Raw genomic sequence first — 16,252 nt, 5'->3', positions numbered from 1 at the left:
AAGACTGTACTGCGTATAAATGTTTGTGTATCTTCATAAATTATAAAAACTAATGTATAAAAATTATTTTATTTGTAGAAAGGAGAGAAAGAGCGTAACAGTATAAGAATTTCATTCGAAATACATTCAGAAACATTATGTTGATACATTGTCGATGATACTTATTAATTGTGATCGGGTAGTTTGTTGTTTCCGTTTGAAACGTTAGTATTACTGTAAATTTTGAATATATTGCTATATTTTCAACAGAATTGTTACATTTTGTTGCATTTCAAATTTAAAATCAAATTTTTGCCCACCGTGTGAAATTAACGATATATTTACCAATTCCATCCGCTCTTTTAGCATTCTTCTCTGGTCGTCCAAAATTTCATACGAATGTATATTATTTATTAAAAAATTTATAAACAAACGGAGGCTCTCTCTGAAAGTCTGTAATTTTATAAAAACGATAGTTCCATATACATTTTTCTTTTATTTATGAATATATCTTAACACCAGCGAAATATTGTTTTTTTATTGTTAGTAATTTTCTAGAAAAAAGAATTTTTTGCGTTACCGACCGGGAACATTGATTTTTCGTTATCGACTGAAACATATTTTTTCTTTTTTTATTTTGAGTCATTTTTTTGGATTACGTTTGTTTCGGCTTATTTGTCTTCGTGTTAATCTTTTTTTGCTCTATTTTTTCTTTTTTTCACGTTACCGACAGGGAACATTTATTCTTCGTTATCGACTGCAAGATTTTTTCTTTTTTTTATTTTGCAGGAATATTTTATTTTACAATACAATATTGCGTATAAATGTTTTGTATCTTGCTAAATTATTAATAATAATTTCAAATATCCCGCCAGAAAATAATTTAACCGGACGATATAATTCCCGTACGAGGGAGACACTATTCATAGGCACGTTTTTTCCTAGTAAGTTTCCAATATTGTTTATTCATAATTATTTTCCATTTTAAAACTGTCAAGGTGACAAGTTGTTATATACATGTACGTTAAATGATTTGGTACGAACAGTAAGAAAAATAAAAATTTATTAAATTTACAATTTTCCATATTTTTAATTCAAATTAAATACAAATACAAAAGTAACCAAAATTTTTAATTCAAATTAAATAGAAATACAAAAATAACCAAAATGTAAATTGTTAATTTCAGTGCCAAAGTGGAAAATACGCAAAAAAAAAAAGGAAAAAATGAATACGAACGTACGGAAGAAGAGAAGTGAATCGCACATATTAAATACTATTTAAACCAAGGATAAGGATGTAACATATACTAGAAACAAATGTGAAAAGAAGAAAGAGTATATTTTAATAGGATACAACTTTGTGGACCCAACTAATACGCGAATGTATACAAGAAAGCATAGCGATTTGTATTGGAAACATCATATAAAATTAATAAAGGAAGCACGTAACAACCCTGTAACATTCCAATAACAAAGTAGTACTTTTCACGTTTGTTTTAACAACAACGTATACACAGAAATATACATAAACATTTATAATATTTACACTCATATTGTGATAGTTGGTATCATTCTATACATCATGATCGTGTAACCTTTGCACCTTAAATCAACAAAATCATTATTTTAAAAAGTTATGTAAATACATTACCATTCTATAGGATATTGACAAGAGATAACATAAGACTCGGATATAATCAAACGTAAATATAGTAAAATAAATATATTACTCTCAGTTAAGATTTATATAACGTTGCATAGCACGTTATTTTGTATAAAATACTTTCTTTGTGATATTACAAATGACTACGCTATCTTGATATTAAACGAATACATACATATAATATATATTTGCTCTAATATTATTTAATCCATAGCTAAACTTTGGAATCTACATAATTTGACATTCAAGGAGTTCTTTAATCGAGAAGTTATATCTAGCACTTGTACGTAGGAATTTACTTTCCAAGAGTTAGTGAAATTAAGCGTTAGAGCTTGTAGAATATATTTAAAGTAACATTTAATAAAAAACCTATATATAGAACTTTATACGTATATATTCAGCAAAACTGTACAAATTTAAATCGTTCGTCAATAAGTCTGACATTTTCGTAATAATAATAAATAATTCCTTTAACATTTCAAGTAACGTGCATTATTCAGTTTCACGTTTCCTTTGAAATATAAATTACAAGTAATATCATTCATTTATTTTATACGTTCCTTCGTTCAATGTGGATAGATCATGCATGTTGCGAACCTAAGCCGAGAAACGACTGATTAATTTAGAAATTGATTCGGGACTCAACTCTTCGTCAACAGTATATCGAGTTCATGCGTGAATATAAAATCCTCAGGCGTATGTCCAGAGTTGTTCCGTGACAGCTACGTCAGATTTCAACAACACAGTTTTTTCTTATACGTCACGCCATGGAAAAAATTTGTTCAACTATGAAACTTCGCGTTGTCTTCGATGGTTCTGCGAGTTTTATCAGATCGATAGATGCGCAAATTGTGATTATTGATTTCAGTTTTACTCCTGTAAAATTATATTGCTATTGTTGTCGTATTTATTATTTTTGAATTTGATTGTTATGTTTATTGATATTTTGCGAGAGTTTAGTTGTAATTTAAGGTTAAATTTCTATACAAATGTAGTATTTTGTATTTTGATTTTAGAATTATTTTTGGGTGTTATTTTATTTTTTTTTATTTTTACATATTTATATTAATTGTGATTATTGACATATTAGTATATTTTGCAGATGATCTGAGGATGTTTAAAGTGTGGTTATTGAAATGTCAAGAATAATTGTGAGTTAAATATAATATGTCTTTAAATTATATGTATGATAATTTGTGTATGATTATGTCTATAATAAATAATTTATTTTGCTGTAGGTACAAGAAAGCGTCAAGATATTGATATTTGGATGATTACTCTGTCGATCTTGCGTTTTATTATGAAAATTGACTGATTTAATATTTGGAAAATAGTTATGAATTTACCTGACAGTGAGATCAAAGTATATAATGTGAAAGTATAATGATTGCAATGATAGTGCAATAGAAAGTATATATATTAAAATAAGATGCACCTACAGTATATGTATTTAAGGTAAATAGACCAGAGTGTTATTTATTTTCTTAAAATAAATAGACATGTTACAAGTGTTATCTATTTTCTTTATTTACTGTGAATAAAATTTGTATTCCAAGTTCTTTATTTTGGTTAGAATCTCAAAACGGTTCGTTTTATTATTTATTGTATAGAGGTTTGAGCTGTTTTCAAAAATATTTAACATTATTTAGAATGTGTAAGTTTTCTTATTTTGCGATTGCATCTTATTTCTTATTGATGTGTATATATGAAATCACTTCCAATTCAAAATTTAAGTTTACCACTAAAAATCTATTAAAAAGCTGATGCAACATATGTGTATGTTAGCACAGATACTTGTGTTATATAATATATTTTTTAGTTTCTAATCTACATCGTATCTCGTGGAAAGGCTACTTGAAAGTCAACAGATTTGACATATTTAATCTGTGTAGTTTCCAAAGCAGTATTCTATAAAGCGAAAAGCAGTTATAATAAATAAACATTATCTTTTATAAATACCGTAAGTTATAACTTAATTTTAAGAATAAAAAAAGTAAAAAAGGAAGATAAATTCTACAATATTAATATATACACAATTATTTATTACGTCCATATATTATTTATTATTTTCTGTTGTTATAATTAATAGAATTAAAAAAAGAAAACAAAGAATTATTATTGTTGTTGTTATTATGATAATAATAATATGAATATTATTATTATACAATAAAAAAAATTTATCCATGTGAAAATTTTCGGCATAAATATACATACTACAAAAACAAGTCGTATACTTTTTGCTTTGTATATTTATTAAATTAAATCTGTCTATTAAATATAATTATAGTTAATTGACATCCCATCAATAACTTAGAAAGAGGTAACATTTTTTAAAATTTCAATGATTTTCAAAATTAATAATATATACATGTAATGATATATATCTGATATGTTAAAGAAACTTATGACAACACAGAATAATAAATTTTATTCAATAAAAATAAATTAGAAACGAATGTTATAGTTTTTTTTAATTCTCTAAGAAACTATTATGTTATTTTTAAAAATGCAATTAAGAATGAACATTTTAATTTCAACGTGTAAACGTGTTAAATTTAACACATTGTTGAATTCTGAGCTTAACGGATACATTGATCCCAATTCTTATTTGTTGAAATATTCTTAAAATCTGATAAAGTTTTATGTGTGTTTTATAAGCTCTAGATCGAGGAGATTCCAAACAAAACGTATATTTGCTTTATACATTATTTTATGTAAAAATAAAATATTTGTATTTTTAAACTTAAGTCATTGTATAATTATATTTATTATTAATTAATAATAATTATTTATTAATTTGTATAATTAATAAATAATAAATTTTTTCTCTAATTATATCATTATAGATGTCTATCCATTGGGGTATAGCAGGTGCTGGCAAAATATCACATGATTTTGTAACAGCTTTACGATCGTTACCAAAATCTGAACATGTAGTTGTTGCAGTAGCAGCTCGTGAATTGTCAAGGGCTCAGAATTTTTCTAGCTTGCATAACATTGAAAAGGCTTTTGATAATTATACAAAACTAGCAGAGGATAACGATATTGGTAAGATTTATATATATATTTTTTAACTTAGTTAACGATAAAAATAATCTTATTGTTCCATCATTGTAACTTTAACATTTTTCCAACACTTGGCAAAATATGAGATCAATATTGATCTACAACATTTTTATTTTGTCTAACGCAATATTGTAGTATATCTATTGTTACTACAAGGATAGGTATTGAGTTGAAGATGCAAAAAATCTTAACTTTGATAGCTCTGAATTCTATCAATTGCTATTATTATGATTATTTTAATATTATTATAGCAGTTTGCAAATTTAATAACGTATTAACAAAAAAGAAAAATAGCAATATGTAAACTAACTAGTTAATTTCTTTTCTTCTACATAGTTAAATTAAGTTAGTTATAAATTGAATAAAAAAGTCATCTTTCACTAAATCTACAATTTTTTCTAATTTTATAAATTATTTTGAATAGTTTATTCAAATAGAATATAGACAATAATCTATTTAAATTTAATGTAATTTTCAATTATTTCGTTTATATTCACAGATGTCGTATATATTGGAACGTTACATCCCCAACACTTTGATATTGCAAAATTAATGTTGCATCATGGAAAACATGTTTTATGCGAAAAACCTTTAACTATGAATTTAAGGCAAACAACAGAGTTGATAAATTTAGCAAAGGAGAAAAAGTTATTTTTAATGGAAGGAATTTGGAGTAGATGTTTTCCTATATATGAAATTCTTAAGAAAGAGATTGAATCTGGAAGTATTGGACAAATTCATCAAGTTCTTGTATCTTTTGGATTTAAAATGCCGGATGTTGAACGATTGAAGTACGCAAATAAAGTTTATTTTGTTCTTGTATACATTTTAATTATGATCGAGATTATAATTCGTAGTATTAAGACTAGATAACATGACGAATCTATAGTGATTATTTATGATATTAAGATTTGTCATGAAAAAAAGTCTTCGTAAAGTCTTTTATATTAGAATTACATACAAATGGACTCGTCGTGTATCAGGACATTTGTTAAGAGAAGATCTGAAAACAGTATCATAATTCTCGTTACAAATTCATTTAGTGATAACTATCACATACTTGTTACTAGTTCATTTCTCTAACAAACTTTACTACCTTTATTTTATTCTCATATTATTATATCATCTCTCAATGATTTCCTTTCACACTATTCTTTGCATTCTTTTTCAAAATACGATCTTTCATCTTTGCAAACCTCAATTTGCTTTTACTTCTGTTACCTCAAATTTTTTCACATTTTTGGTTTCTTTTTCTACATTAACTATTTCTTCCTAATCTATCTTTTTCTCTACATTTCCTTTTAACAAGATTACACATATGTATGCATCCACTGATATTAGAGTTTTACAGTGTGATATGTAAACTTTTCATATTATATAATTCAAAGTATTCGAGTGTTATATTATTTTTTTGTACATCACGTATGAATAAACAAAATGCGCCATATTGAACAAATTACAGTTTTGTTCAGAAAATGTCTCTCAAATACAATATAGATTTTCAAGATTACGACTCGTGATATTTCTTCTACAGTTTTTCTTTATTCAATTGTAACATTTTAATGTTTTAAATTCAAACGAGATTCATTGCTATATCTTATTTTTATAGTTCTAGAATTTCTGCACAAATTCAATCACTTTATCTTCAACGCATTTGATATCTTTCTATTTGATAATTATCAACTGTGATGATCAACTATAAACTTTGTCACGTCAGCTACGTGTAATCCGAAATCCTTTCTATCTTTCTTTTTTCTGTCAAGCTTTCTAGTATTTGCAATATCTATCAATTCTTTGTTACAGATCGTGTGATACAATTTTTTAAATTTTTATTAAATAATAATTGAAAAACAGATACTCGTGAAACTTATTATATTCGGACATGTATTATTCTGTTTAGCATAAAAAGTCTAGGAGGAGGTACTGTATTGGACTTGGGTGTATATGTAATACAGTTTGCTTGTTTAATATTTAATAATGAAATGCCTCGTACTGTGCAAGCTGCTGGATGCTTAAATGAGGAGGGAGTTGATCAATCTGTATCTGCCACCTTTCTTTACAACGGAAATCGTACTGCAACCATTATTACTCATTCTCTAGTTGATTTACAAAATGAAGCCTACATTATTGGTACAAAAGGAATGATAAAAGTGCCAAACTTTTGGTGTCCTACAACTATAGAGCTACCAAGTGGTAAAATAAATGTATCACTTCCTGAAACTAAAAGCAAGTTCAATTTTATTAACAGTGTTGGATTATCTTACGAAGCCACTGAAGTTCGTAATTGCATTTTAGCAGGTATCGCATGCTTTAATTTTAAATTTAAAGTACCATTCAAATATTTTTTTTATTCCAATAAACAAACTATAGACAAATATAATAATACACAATATTTTTCTCACTCTTTTAGAAATGTGAGAAAATTTTCACGATAAAAGTTGTTTAATTTGTCGAAAATCATTAAGTTTTTGCTTTAAATATTTAGAATAATAAAGAAAATGATATAGTATCATTTTTTTATTTTTATTCATACTTTTCGTAAATGATTGTTATTACCAACGTTTACATGTATTAATTAACTTACATAGTCGTATTATATTGATTATTAATTTTAATTAAAGCAAGTCTAGATACACATCTAAAGTATTCATTATTACTAATTTGATTTGCTCCATTTTAGGTGTGACCGAAAGCTCCAAAGTACCACACAATGTTTCTTTATTAATTGCACAATTAGAAGATGAAATTCGAAGGCAAGTTGGAGTTACATATCCTGAGGATTAAACTAATTATATCACATGCAAAATAATTCCAGCTTGATTAAGTATACTCAATAATACATAATCATATTAATATTTTATATTCAAACTTGAAAAATGTTTTCTTATAATATATATCTATATAAAATATATCTATATAAAATAAATTTTCTGTATTAAAAATTGATAAAGAATTTATGCATCATGCAACTGTTTCGTTTTTATTCCTATGTCTATTTCATGATACATTAGGAACATATTGCATAGAACTTTCATTACCCTTAAATGCTGTTCTCTCTCTTTCTCTCTCTCTCTCTCTCTCTCTCTGTGCGCGCGCTTTGTGTGTGTGTGCGTGTGTGTGTAGATGTAGAAAAATATTGTTTGATTATCCAAGTCTTTGATTGATAAAGATTTATTTTTTAAATGTCTCAAAAGATTGTCTTTAATCTTGAAATTCAAAGCCAATTTTTTTTCACTTTATTGTATCTTGTCAAGATAAAATTTATCAAATAAATCATATATAGCAATTTAATCGTCCTCTTAAGAAAATACTTCGTTATTACTTAAAGTAACGTTTGAAACTAAAAGGAAAACATTTGAATTTATTTTGGAATTTCAACACTCTATATTAGTACTTGTACCAGGTATTCGCTCTATTTAATTGTTTATACAATGATAGCAACAGCGATTGTTTAAATATTGAACTGCAACAATATTTTTAAAGTATTAATTTTCTAAGAGGAAACTCAGAGCTCACTAACATGTACAAATTATTTTTTCCCTTTTTTTCACATTATGAATAAAATTTAAGTTTAATATATGTAAATGAGTAAGTTATATTTATTAATTTCTGTGCATTTTGTTTTGTTTCTATTTGTTTTATATTTGTAAAATGTCTCTGAAATGTTTTTATGAAATATGATAAAGAACTACTATTCATTTTACCGATTCCTCATTGCGTCTTAACTTTTCTTCACATACACGTTCTTTTCTTACGAAGATATTTTTATAAAGTAAATATTGTTTATTGGAATTACGGATGTCTATACGACGAATGGCTGATTGTCTAAATGTCTTGGCTGATTATTCGTATTTTGTCCATAAAATGTACAAACTAAACATCCTGAAAATATCAAATATTATTATTTCCGCAACTATGACATTATAATCGTATTATATGCTGCATTGATTCAATTTCTTTTTATCTGTCTTCTTCATTATCATAAAACAAGAATCACAATGTCATTAAAGACAACATTCTGTATTTATTTCCATATAAAAATCTTTAAAATATGTTATTCTGCTATTGTTATATTATTTTATTTCTTACTGTTTCTTATACTAAACATTTAAGATAAAGGTTTCTCAAGAAATAAAGACTGGAGTTCAATTTTTTTATACTTATATGTTTTTTATTTTAAAAATTATATTGTGTTATTATTCTTGTCCATCATTGTATCTATTATTTGAAAGAATTGTATGATTATTTTTATAATTTTCATATTCAAATATTTCATTTTAGTATAAAGAAATATTTGAATCTTTAATGATATTCTAACGAAAATTCATAAAATAAAGTAAAGTTTTAAAAGGCGCCTATATTTGGGATGTATTGTAACACGGTAAGTATATTCTATAAAATATGAAATTTTCATTTAGTTTTAAAATATATGTACAAAATACATTTCTCCCTGTAGTATTATGACATATGAATCGTCTATTGTATTATTCAAATTTATTCCATAAATAACAAAGTATATAAGGCTACATATACAAAAGAATGACTTCGTTAATTCGATACTTCACGAAATAATTGTTTCTTTAATAATATCTAAAACGTAAAATAAGGGTGAAATCATATTGCGACGCCGATATATAAAAATTACTATACGTATACGTATATCTATCTCTACCATAATTAAAATGTATTGAATGTTTATAAAGAAAACAGTTATTTGTATGTCCTCTAAAAGTATTACGTCCTGAGATAAAACAATTTGTAGACAACAATAACATAATCAGTTTTTATAATGTTGAAAACAATACTAAATTTTTTTTTTTTTTTTTTTTTTTTTTTTTTTTTAAAAAAAAAAAATTTTTTTTTTTTTTTCCGGGTTTTTTTTTTTTTTTTTTTTTTTTTTTTTTTTTTTTTGTTTTATTAACATAGAGAACTTTTATTTTTATTTCTATAATATCATAGATATTATACCGAATGCTTAAATCACTTTTATAATTGTATTTGGTTTGAAATTTTTATTTTATTAGACTTTTTATCTTATATGATACAAGTCTAATCCAGATATATACAACGCATGTATTATTGGAAAATTGACAGACCATGTTTATTTTTGTTATAAAAACTCCTACGAGTCAACTCCTATCGTGTAAAAAAGATATTAATTATGATATAACATTAACAATAAATTATATTTTATAACTGCAGGACTTCTATTCTCTAAAAACATAAATGAAATTTATCACAAAGTTCAAATTTTAATAAAGAAATTTAAATCTAATTTTTTACTGTTATTACAGCATTAACATCGTTATTACTAAAAGTCCGTTCTTTAAAACTTTTATATATCCAACTCTTTCTTTTATGAAAGTATCAAAAATATCCTTTCTGGAGTACATTTCCCAACAAATGACAAAAATGAAATGTTAGATTTATAACGAAATCATCAAAAATACAATTGAATTATGTAATATAAAGTTTGCCTGATTGTTATTCATGGCTTTCGACTAAATTTTATCTGATATTCCCTTCTCCGAAAACAATATATAATAATCAATAACAGATTAGCCTAATTATTCCTAATCCGACTCCAAAATGTAAAACTAAGTAAAATTTGTAAATATGGTACAATTGATAGTAAGCTATAGAGCAGTAATAGATTAATTACAGATACATATAGATAATAGCATTGTATCGTTGAATTTTATGGCGATCTTTCAAGTCCCCTGCTTACAGGTAGTATGATCAAGGATTTAGTTAAATGTCTGCTTTCATATTCAAATTGAGTATATCTCATTCAGTCAAACAATTGCATACACCAACCAGCACAGTGGACTAGCAGCCATCTTGACTAGCGTTTTTCAAATTTTTCCCATTTCCTCCCACTTTATTTTCATTGTAATGAGAGTCTTTAAAATTAATAAGTTGCATTGTGCTATTACAACTTCAGTGGGTATAAATCAATCTCCAGGATGTTCAGGACAACTACGGTTCACTTGAAACCACTTATCAATACAACTGAAAAATATTAATTATAGTTTATTACTTTCATCTTGTTATTTATATTTATAAAAGACAATGTAATAATAGAGTTAAGTTTTATAGATGCAATGCATACGGCTTAAACTTAAAAATTTATTAGATATAAAAACTTACTTCTTGTGGTATATACATAGGCAAGGTAGGCGGGCTATAACATCTCCAGGTTGTAATTCTTCGAGACAAATAACACATTCACCTTTTTCATCGGATAATATGTCTTCTACAATGAAAATAAAAAATAATACATTAATTACTATAATGAGTAAGAAAGTTATAAAAAGTTACAAACATCCATAGACAAAGTTAATGTACAGCTAAATTTGCTAAATCAAAGATATAACTTGATGATATAATAGATTGATCGTATAATTTTATAGAAAGAAATCTGAATAAAAAAGAAAAAATTTTGCTTTTAATTGTTCAATATTTTTTTTAACAAATATTTAATTTTGTTCAGATTTGTTAATTTTTTTCTTAAAAAAAGAAGAAAAAAAAGGAAAAAAATTTTGAAGCCAAATGTAGCAATTTTTATTTTATCCATATTATAAAGAAGGAAAATATATTGTAAAATGAAAATGAACGAATTGAAAAGAAAAACATTTGGTGGTTATCTTATACCTTTTCTACTTACCTTTTCTACACTTATTTGCTTCACAGATAAAAAAAATGTAACTACAAAAACAGGAAAGAACAAGAGAAGCATCTGCTGCCTAATAATATTTATGATAGAAATAACTTTGTATTTACAATAATTGAATGCTTATATGTTCATAATTAACAATTTGAACATTTAATAAATTTAATTTAATTTAACAAAGAAATACAGCTTATCTATTTCGTGAACGTGTAAGTTGATAATCCATAATATAATTTTATTGCAAACGTCAAACATTTGTAATATTAGAAGACAAAAGTGTCAAAGAAATATTTTTTGTGATAACATTATTATACGTAGAAATTGTAATTGAAAATCTTCCACTTTCCAATATGTATGAAAATACTTTGTTTTACTTGAGTTTTTATTTAGAATTTCAAAATCAATACTGGTTTATCATTTCTACAGGATAATTAAAAGGCAAATGTGACATATATTTGAAAGCTATCTGAAACAATATTATACCAAAATGATAAAAATTGATTACATTGTTTCTGAAGTATTTAACTTGTATAAACCGTATATAATACTGTATATAAAGAGTTTATTGTTGCAAAAAATATAATAATATAGCTTATAGCAATTGAAAAGCAATTGAAAAGTCTCAAATTATTGTGTTATATAAAATCAGATATAAAATACCACTTACCATTGTAACTAAGACGTGGTTTGGTTAAACACATAACCAAGTGACATTCTATATCGTCTGGCAGAACAAACTTGGAGCAAACAGGACATTTTAGACCTTAAATACAAAATAAAACAATTATCTATTGTTCTAATATCGTAATACTTATTGGCATAAAACTAATAAAAGTTATACCATAAAAAATTCTTCTCACTTGATTTACTGGAACAACTTCTGCCTCGGATTCATTTAAGCATGAACTTATTATAATTCCCATAATAAAATTCAAATAATTTTAACATACCCATCACAGACAATATTTTTAAATTATATGCGAAATTCTTTGTTTATAATCATTTTTATTTTACTACCGCATATTTAAAATTTACGCAACTAGGTTAAATCACAATCGATTCACATACGGTTACCGGGCCAACTACTACGACAACATGAGTCAAACAAGTACCCTTTATTTCAACCCACAATTATTTCGTAAAATTTTAAGACTGCAACATAACCTTACTTTTCTTTTTTCAAAATTTCATGATAATTACAACGTATAAAACAATTCAAATTTTTAGTACAGTCAATAGTTACAATTGATTAAAAATTAAAGAGATTGTACTTAATGAAATTCAATGTAACATTACAGTAAAATTAGAATAAAAATTGTTTTTTGAAATAAACAAAAATAAAAACTAAGAAGCTTGTTTAATATGTGTATGGATTATTTCAGATACTTGCATATCATAGAAAATTACATAATCAATGATAACATTTATATCGTACGTATTAGTTGATACAAGTTTACTTTTAATTTTATAAACTGTATAAAGTTACTTGTAATCTCATACAAGCTACAAATTTATTTAGAATAAATAATATTCTTGCACATTTTATTTATACATTTATTATATTATATGTATGTATATGACATGTAAAAAATGTGTATATATGTATATGTATTTATAGTATATATACCATATATACACATATGTGTAACAAAACAAATGCATACACACGTACACGTACCTTATGCTGTTCACAAGTACACACATATCATACAAATCATGTATATACACAATACATGTATCCACTATAATACTTACTGATAAAAGTATTATGTTAATATAATATAGTATTAATATAAACAGTTATTTTAAGTATTAAAGGATATCTGCTACAAAACTAATAAACTTACCGTTAAGAGACCAAATGTGAGATGGTAAACTATGTGCCGCATAAACTCGTCCGCTCTCTTCGTCAGCATCATCCGAATCAAGTTGTGGCAAACCAAGTGCTTGACCAACTCCAACTCCAACTGAAGAAGCAAGACTGCTTTGTTCGCCAGATGAGAGATCTGGTACTGAACTTAAAGAACGAGCACGTTGTCTACTATCTCCAGATACTCGAGAAGTTTGTGATTGATTTCCTTGCTGATGTTGATGTTGTAACAGGCTAACACCTCCAGGAAGAGAACGCAGCATAGAAAATCCTGGCATTGCAGTTTCATTTGCTCCAGTAGAGGATTGTCCATTGCCTCCAGTAGATTGTGCAACAGTGCTCGCTTTAGCTCCCATCCCAATTTTAAATAATAATAACGTTTTTATTAATTTTGATAAAAGCTTTTCATTCAAATTGAAAAATTTATCCCGTAACCGAAAGAAAAATCAACATTCCAAATATTGGTCTTGGCAGTGATACACGCACTGACACAATTTTTGCAAATAGTCCTAGTTTTCTTGTCTTTCAATATTGTGCTAGCAGTAAAATTTGAATGTTTACTTCAACGGTATTAGAATACTCTGGGATTTAATATAGGCCGGAATTTTGTATACATACACTGCAATGAGCAAGTCATATCGTCCAAAAACATACTAGCGGCTTGTCACGCAAAACACCCCCCGACATCTTGCTAGAAACTTCCTAGAAGTCAGTGACCAGCTGCTGCGGGATGTTCCATTCATGTATTTACGCTGCGTACGAAATTTAATCATGTATTAGTTTACATGAAATTTCCCTAGTTCTAAAAGTTCTTTTTTGAAACTAAACATGTACATATACCTGTGTATGCGCCTGCTGTGTATATATATATATATATGTATACATGCATATATGCATTCACATAAAATGATAATCGTACAATTTTTAATAATTACTTATTTAAAATATACTGTATCGTCTACATATGCAATTATATAGTAAATTTAAATCGATTGTTTAAAAAATATATAGAGAATATCCCTAGTTGTATTTTTAAATTTCCATGTCGAGTTGTGTGTATTTATGATTATTCAAATGAAATATATATTTTTTCAACGAAATATAATTTTTAAATAAATTAAAATGTTCGTACATGCTTTGCTTGTGGCTTTCCTATTTTTAGAAATAAAATTAAAACTTAGAGATTTTAAGTGAATTACTTCGTAATAGTGCCTGTCTTATAGTTATAGTATCTATGTTTATGCTGATATATACACGTTAGATGTAAGACATTCCGTTAAGCTATAGACTACTCGATCCATTTCGATTTGTCGTATTACAGTTAAATTAAAAGTACTATTTTAGATAAAATTGTCAGCAGAAATGTCTGCGTGGAGACAAGCAGGATTAAAGTAAATTACTCATTTTAAAGATGTTTGTTACATACATATGATAAATATTATTAAAGTGTATTATATAATCTATGTTCGCGTTTCAGTTACATTAATTATTCGCAAATAGCTGCCAGAGTTGTTAGACAAGCTTTAAAAGCGGATCTTCGATCAGAAGCCTTAAAACGTGATGAAGTAAACGTAAAGTTTACTCAATGGAAAGATGGTAAACCTGCTAGTAAGTACATTGTTTTTATTTTATTTTATTTGGTGGTACTATAATTATAATTTTCAATTTATTTTATTTTACATATTTTATATATTACATCGTTATATTTTACATTCGCATTACTTAAAATTATATTTTTTAATAATGTGAATGTATATTTCATGTACACTGGGATATGATATATAAGTATATCATAATGTACAAAATTGTTATATAAAGTACATATACGATATCTACATTTGGCATAGATGATTTAATCATTTAATCACGTTTCTCTTTAGTTTCTTAAATAATAATTGAATAAGATAGTTTATCAACAGATGTTAACGATACAATGTACATGTTAAATGTTGTTTTATTTTTATACAATTATTATAATAATAATTTTGATTACAGCTGAAAAGTAATAATAATAAACAAATAAACATTTGTAAAGTTACAATCATGTGTAAGTCTTAAATTTAGATTTTACATAGCGTGAAATATTTATATAAGAATGCATGATTATTACGTATCTTAACACAAATGTTTTAGTATAAAATATATATTAAATAATGTATTATTAACCCATATGGAGTGTGAAATTTATGTACATACAAGTTGTAGTCAAACTAACGGTGTGAATTCAAAAATTGACCTGAGATCATATGATAAAATAGGAACAAAATATATAATAATCATTTCTTATACAAAATTTTGCAAAATCATACAAAATTCTTACGTAGCAGTGTAAGAATTTACTTCTAATGAAGTACATAATATACATATATTTATATATATCTCTGTTTTAATATATTAGCATCATTTCGTTGACATCGACTTACATTTGTAATCTTTAAAGTATCTTATCCTAATAAGATAATATATATAATATCTTTCGGGATTGTACTATCAATATATTAGAGATACTCTGCGTATCATAAATGATTGAATATTAATAGCGATATGAATCATTGAATAGTTAGAGTCTAATAAAATGATGATTTGCTTTATGCATTGACAAACTTGACAAAAGCAGCTTTTAACATTATAAATGTTATAATTTTATTGTGAGATGTTTAACATTTTAAGAAATTATACGGATATTGAACTTATTTATTTTTACGTTTATTTATTACAAAAATTTGGTAACTTACAAAAATTACATTTCATTATTTTTGTTGCAGAAAATCCATAAATTATAATATCACAGATTGATGGAGAAATCGTCTGACTCTTCGAATACACACACAGACACACACACACACACATACATATATGCATCTTCTTACATATTTATATGAAAGAAGGAAGGGATCTAATAAAATAGTAGAGAATATTTATATGTAGTAATTCAATATTCTTATGTGAAATAAAATATCTTACAATATCACCGATTTTTCTTTAATTTAATCCATTTTCT

The 16,252-nt window shown here is 25.7% G+C and overlaps 3 protein-coding genes across 8 annotated transcripts; 2 read left to right on the top strand and 1 right to left on the bottom strand.

The window, feature by feature from the left end:
• The first annotated feature begins 926 nt into the window (after positions 1 to 926).
• LOC122537961 (trans-1,2-dihydrobenzene-1,2-diol dehydrogenase-like) lies at positions 927 to 7,673 on the top strand. 5 transcript variants are annotated; one of them, XM_043671660.1, is made up of 9 exons: positions 927 to 1,015; positions 1,167 to 1,682; positions 2,745 to 2,793; positions 2,881 to 3,097; positions 3,462 to 3,602; positions 4,489 to 4,690; positions 5,208 to 5,499; positions 6,609 to 7,006; positions 7,389 to 7,673. In XM_043671660.1, the coding sequence occupies exons 6-9, from the start codon at positions 4,489 to 4,491 to the stop codon at positions 7,490 to 7,492; spliced, it is 996 nt and encodes a 331-aa protein (XP_043527595.1). In that variant the 5' UTR covers positions 927 to 1,015; positions 1,167 to 1,682; positions 2,745 to 2,793; positions 2,881 to 3,097; positions 3,462 to 3,602; the 3' UTR covers positions 7,493 to 7,673. The 5 variants fall into 5 exon arrangements, with proteins under 5 accessions (XP_043527595.1, XP_043527593.1, XP_043527594.1 ...); XM_043671658.1 differs by lacking the exons at positions 927 to 1,015; positions 1,167 to 1,682 and adding an exon at positions 2,245 to 2,493; XM_043671659.1 differs by lacking the exons at positions 927 to 1,015; positions 1,167 to 1,682 and adding an exon at positions 2,245 to 2,520.
• A 1,179-nt stretch (positions 7,674 to 8,852) lies between these two features.
• On the bottom strand, positions 8,853 to 13,991 carry LOC122537963 (E3 ubiquitin-protein ligase ZNRF2). Its single transcript, XM_043671663.1, has 4 exons — positions 13,229 to 13,991; positions 12,049 to 12,144; positions 10,859 to 10,964; positions 8,853 to 10,720 (listed from the first exon to the last, which is right to left on the bottom strand). The coding sequence occupies exons 1-4, from the start codon at positions 13,605 to 13,607 to the stop codon at positions 10,663 to 10,665; spliced, it is 639 nt and encodes a 212-aa protein (XP_043527598.1). The 5' UTR covers positions 13,608 to 13,991; the 3' UTR covers positions 8,853 to 10,662.
• Positions 13,992 to 14,472: 481 nt separating this feature from the next.
• Positions 14,473 to 16,219, top strand: LOC122537965 (protein stunted-like). 2 transcript variants are annotated; one of them, XM_043671666.1, is made up of 4 exons: positions 14,473 to 14,642; positions 14,729 to 14,859; positions 15,247 to 15,298; positions 16,017 to 16,219. In XM_043671666.1, the coding sequence occupies exons 1-3, from the start codon at positions 14,614 to 14,616 to the stop codon at positions 15,255 to 15,257; spliced, it is 171 nt and encodes a 56-aa protein (XP_043527601.1). In that variant the 5' UTR covers positions 14,473 to 14,613; the 3' UTR covers positions 15,258 to 15,298; positions 16,017 to 16,219. The 2 variants fall into 2 exon arrangements, with proteins under 2 accessions (XP_043527601.1, XP_043527600.1); XM_043671665.1 differs by lacking the exon at positions 15,247 to 15,298.
• The last annotated feature ends 33 nt before the right edge of the window (positions 16,220 to 16,252 follow it).

Source organism: Frieseomelitta varia, unplaced genomic scaffold (genome assembly GCF_011392965.1).
Source record: "Frieseomelitta varia isolate USP_RPSP 00005682 unplaced genomic scaffold, Fvar_1.2 scaffold_940, whole genome shotgun sequence".
Taxonomy (NCBI): domain Eukaryota; kingdom Metazoa; phylum Arthropoda; class Insecta; order Hymenoptera; family Apidae; genus Frieseomelitta; species Frieseomelitta varia.
This window is presented reverse-complemented; position numbering and strand designations above follow the sequence as displayed.

What these genes read in the sequence shown, in the direction of transcription:
- LOC122537961 (XM_043671660.1), top strand. Translation starts at nt 4,489, where the DNA reads ATGTCTATCCATTGGGGTATAGCAGGTGCTGGCAAAATATCACATGAT. An exon ending in AGCAGAGGATAACGATATTG is followed by an intron (nt 4,691 to 5,207) that starts GTAAGATTTATA and finishes TTATATTCACAG; the next exon opens with ATGTCGTATATATTGGAACG. An exon ending in CCGGATGTTGAACGATTGAA is followed by an intron (nt 5,500 to 6,608) that starts GTACGCAAATAA and finishes TATTCTGTTTAG; the next exon opens with CATAAAAAGTCTAGGAGGAG.
- LOC122537963 (XM_043671663.1), bottom strand. Translation starts at nt 13,607, where the DNA reads ATGGGAGCTAAAGCGAGCACTGTTGCACAATCTACTGGAGGCAATGGA. An exon ending in TCACATTTGGTCTCTTAACG is followed by an intron (nt 12,145 to 13,228) that starts GTAAGTTTATTA and finishes TTTGTATTTAAG; the next exon opens with GTCTAAAATGTCCTGTTTGC. An exon ending in CTATGTATATACCACAAGAA is followed by an intron (nt 10,721 to 10,858) that starts GTAAGTTTTTAT and finishes AATATTTTTCAG; the next exon opens with TTGTATTGATAAGTGGTTTC.
- LOC122537965 (XM_043671665.1), top strand. Translation starts at nt 14,614, where the DNA reads ATGTCTGCGTGGAGACAAGCAGGATTAAA. An exon ending in TGGAGACAAGCAGGATTAAA is followed by an intron (nt 14,643 to 14,728) that starts GTAAATTACTCA and finishes TTCGCGTTTCAG; the next exon opens with TTACATTAATTATTCGCAAA.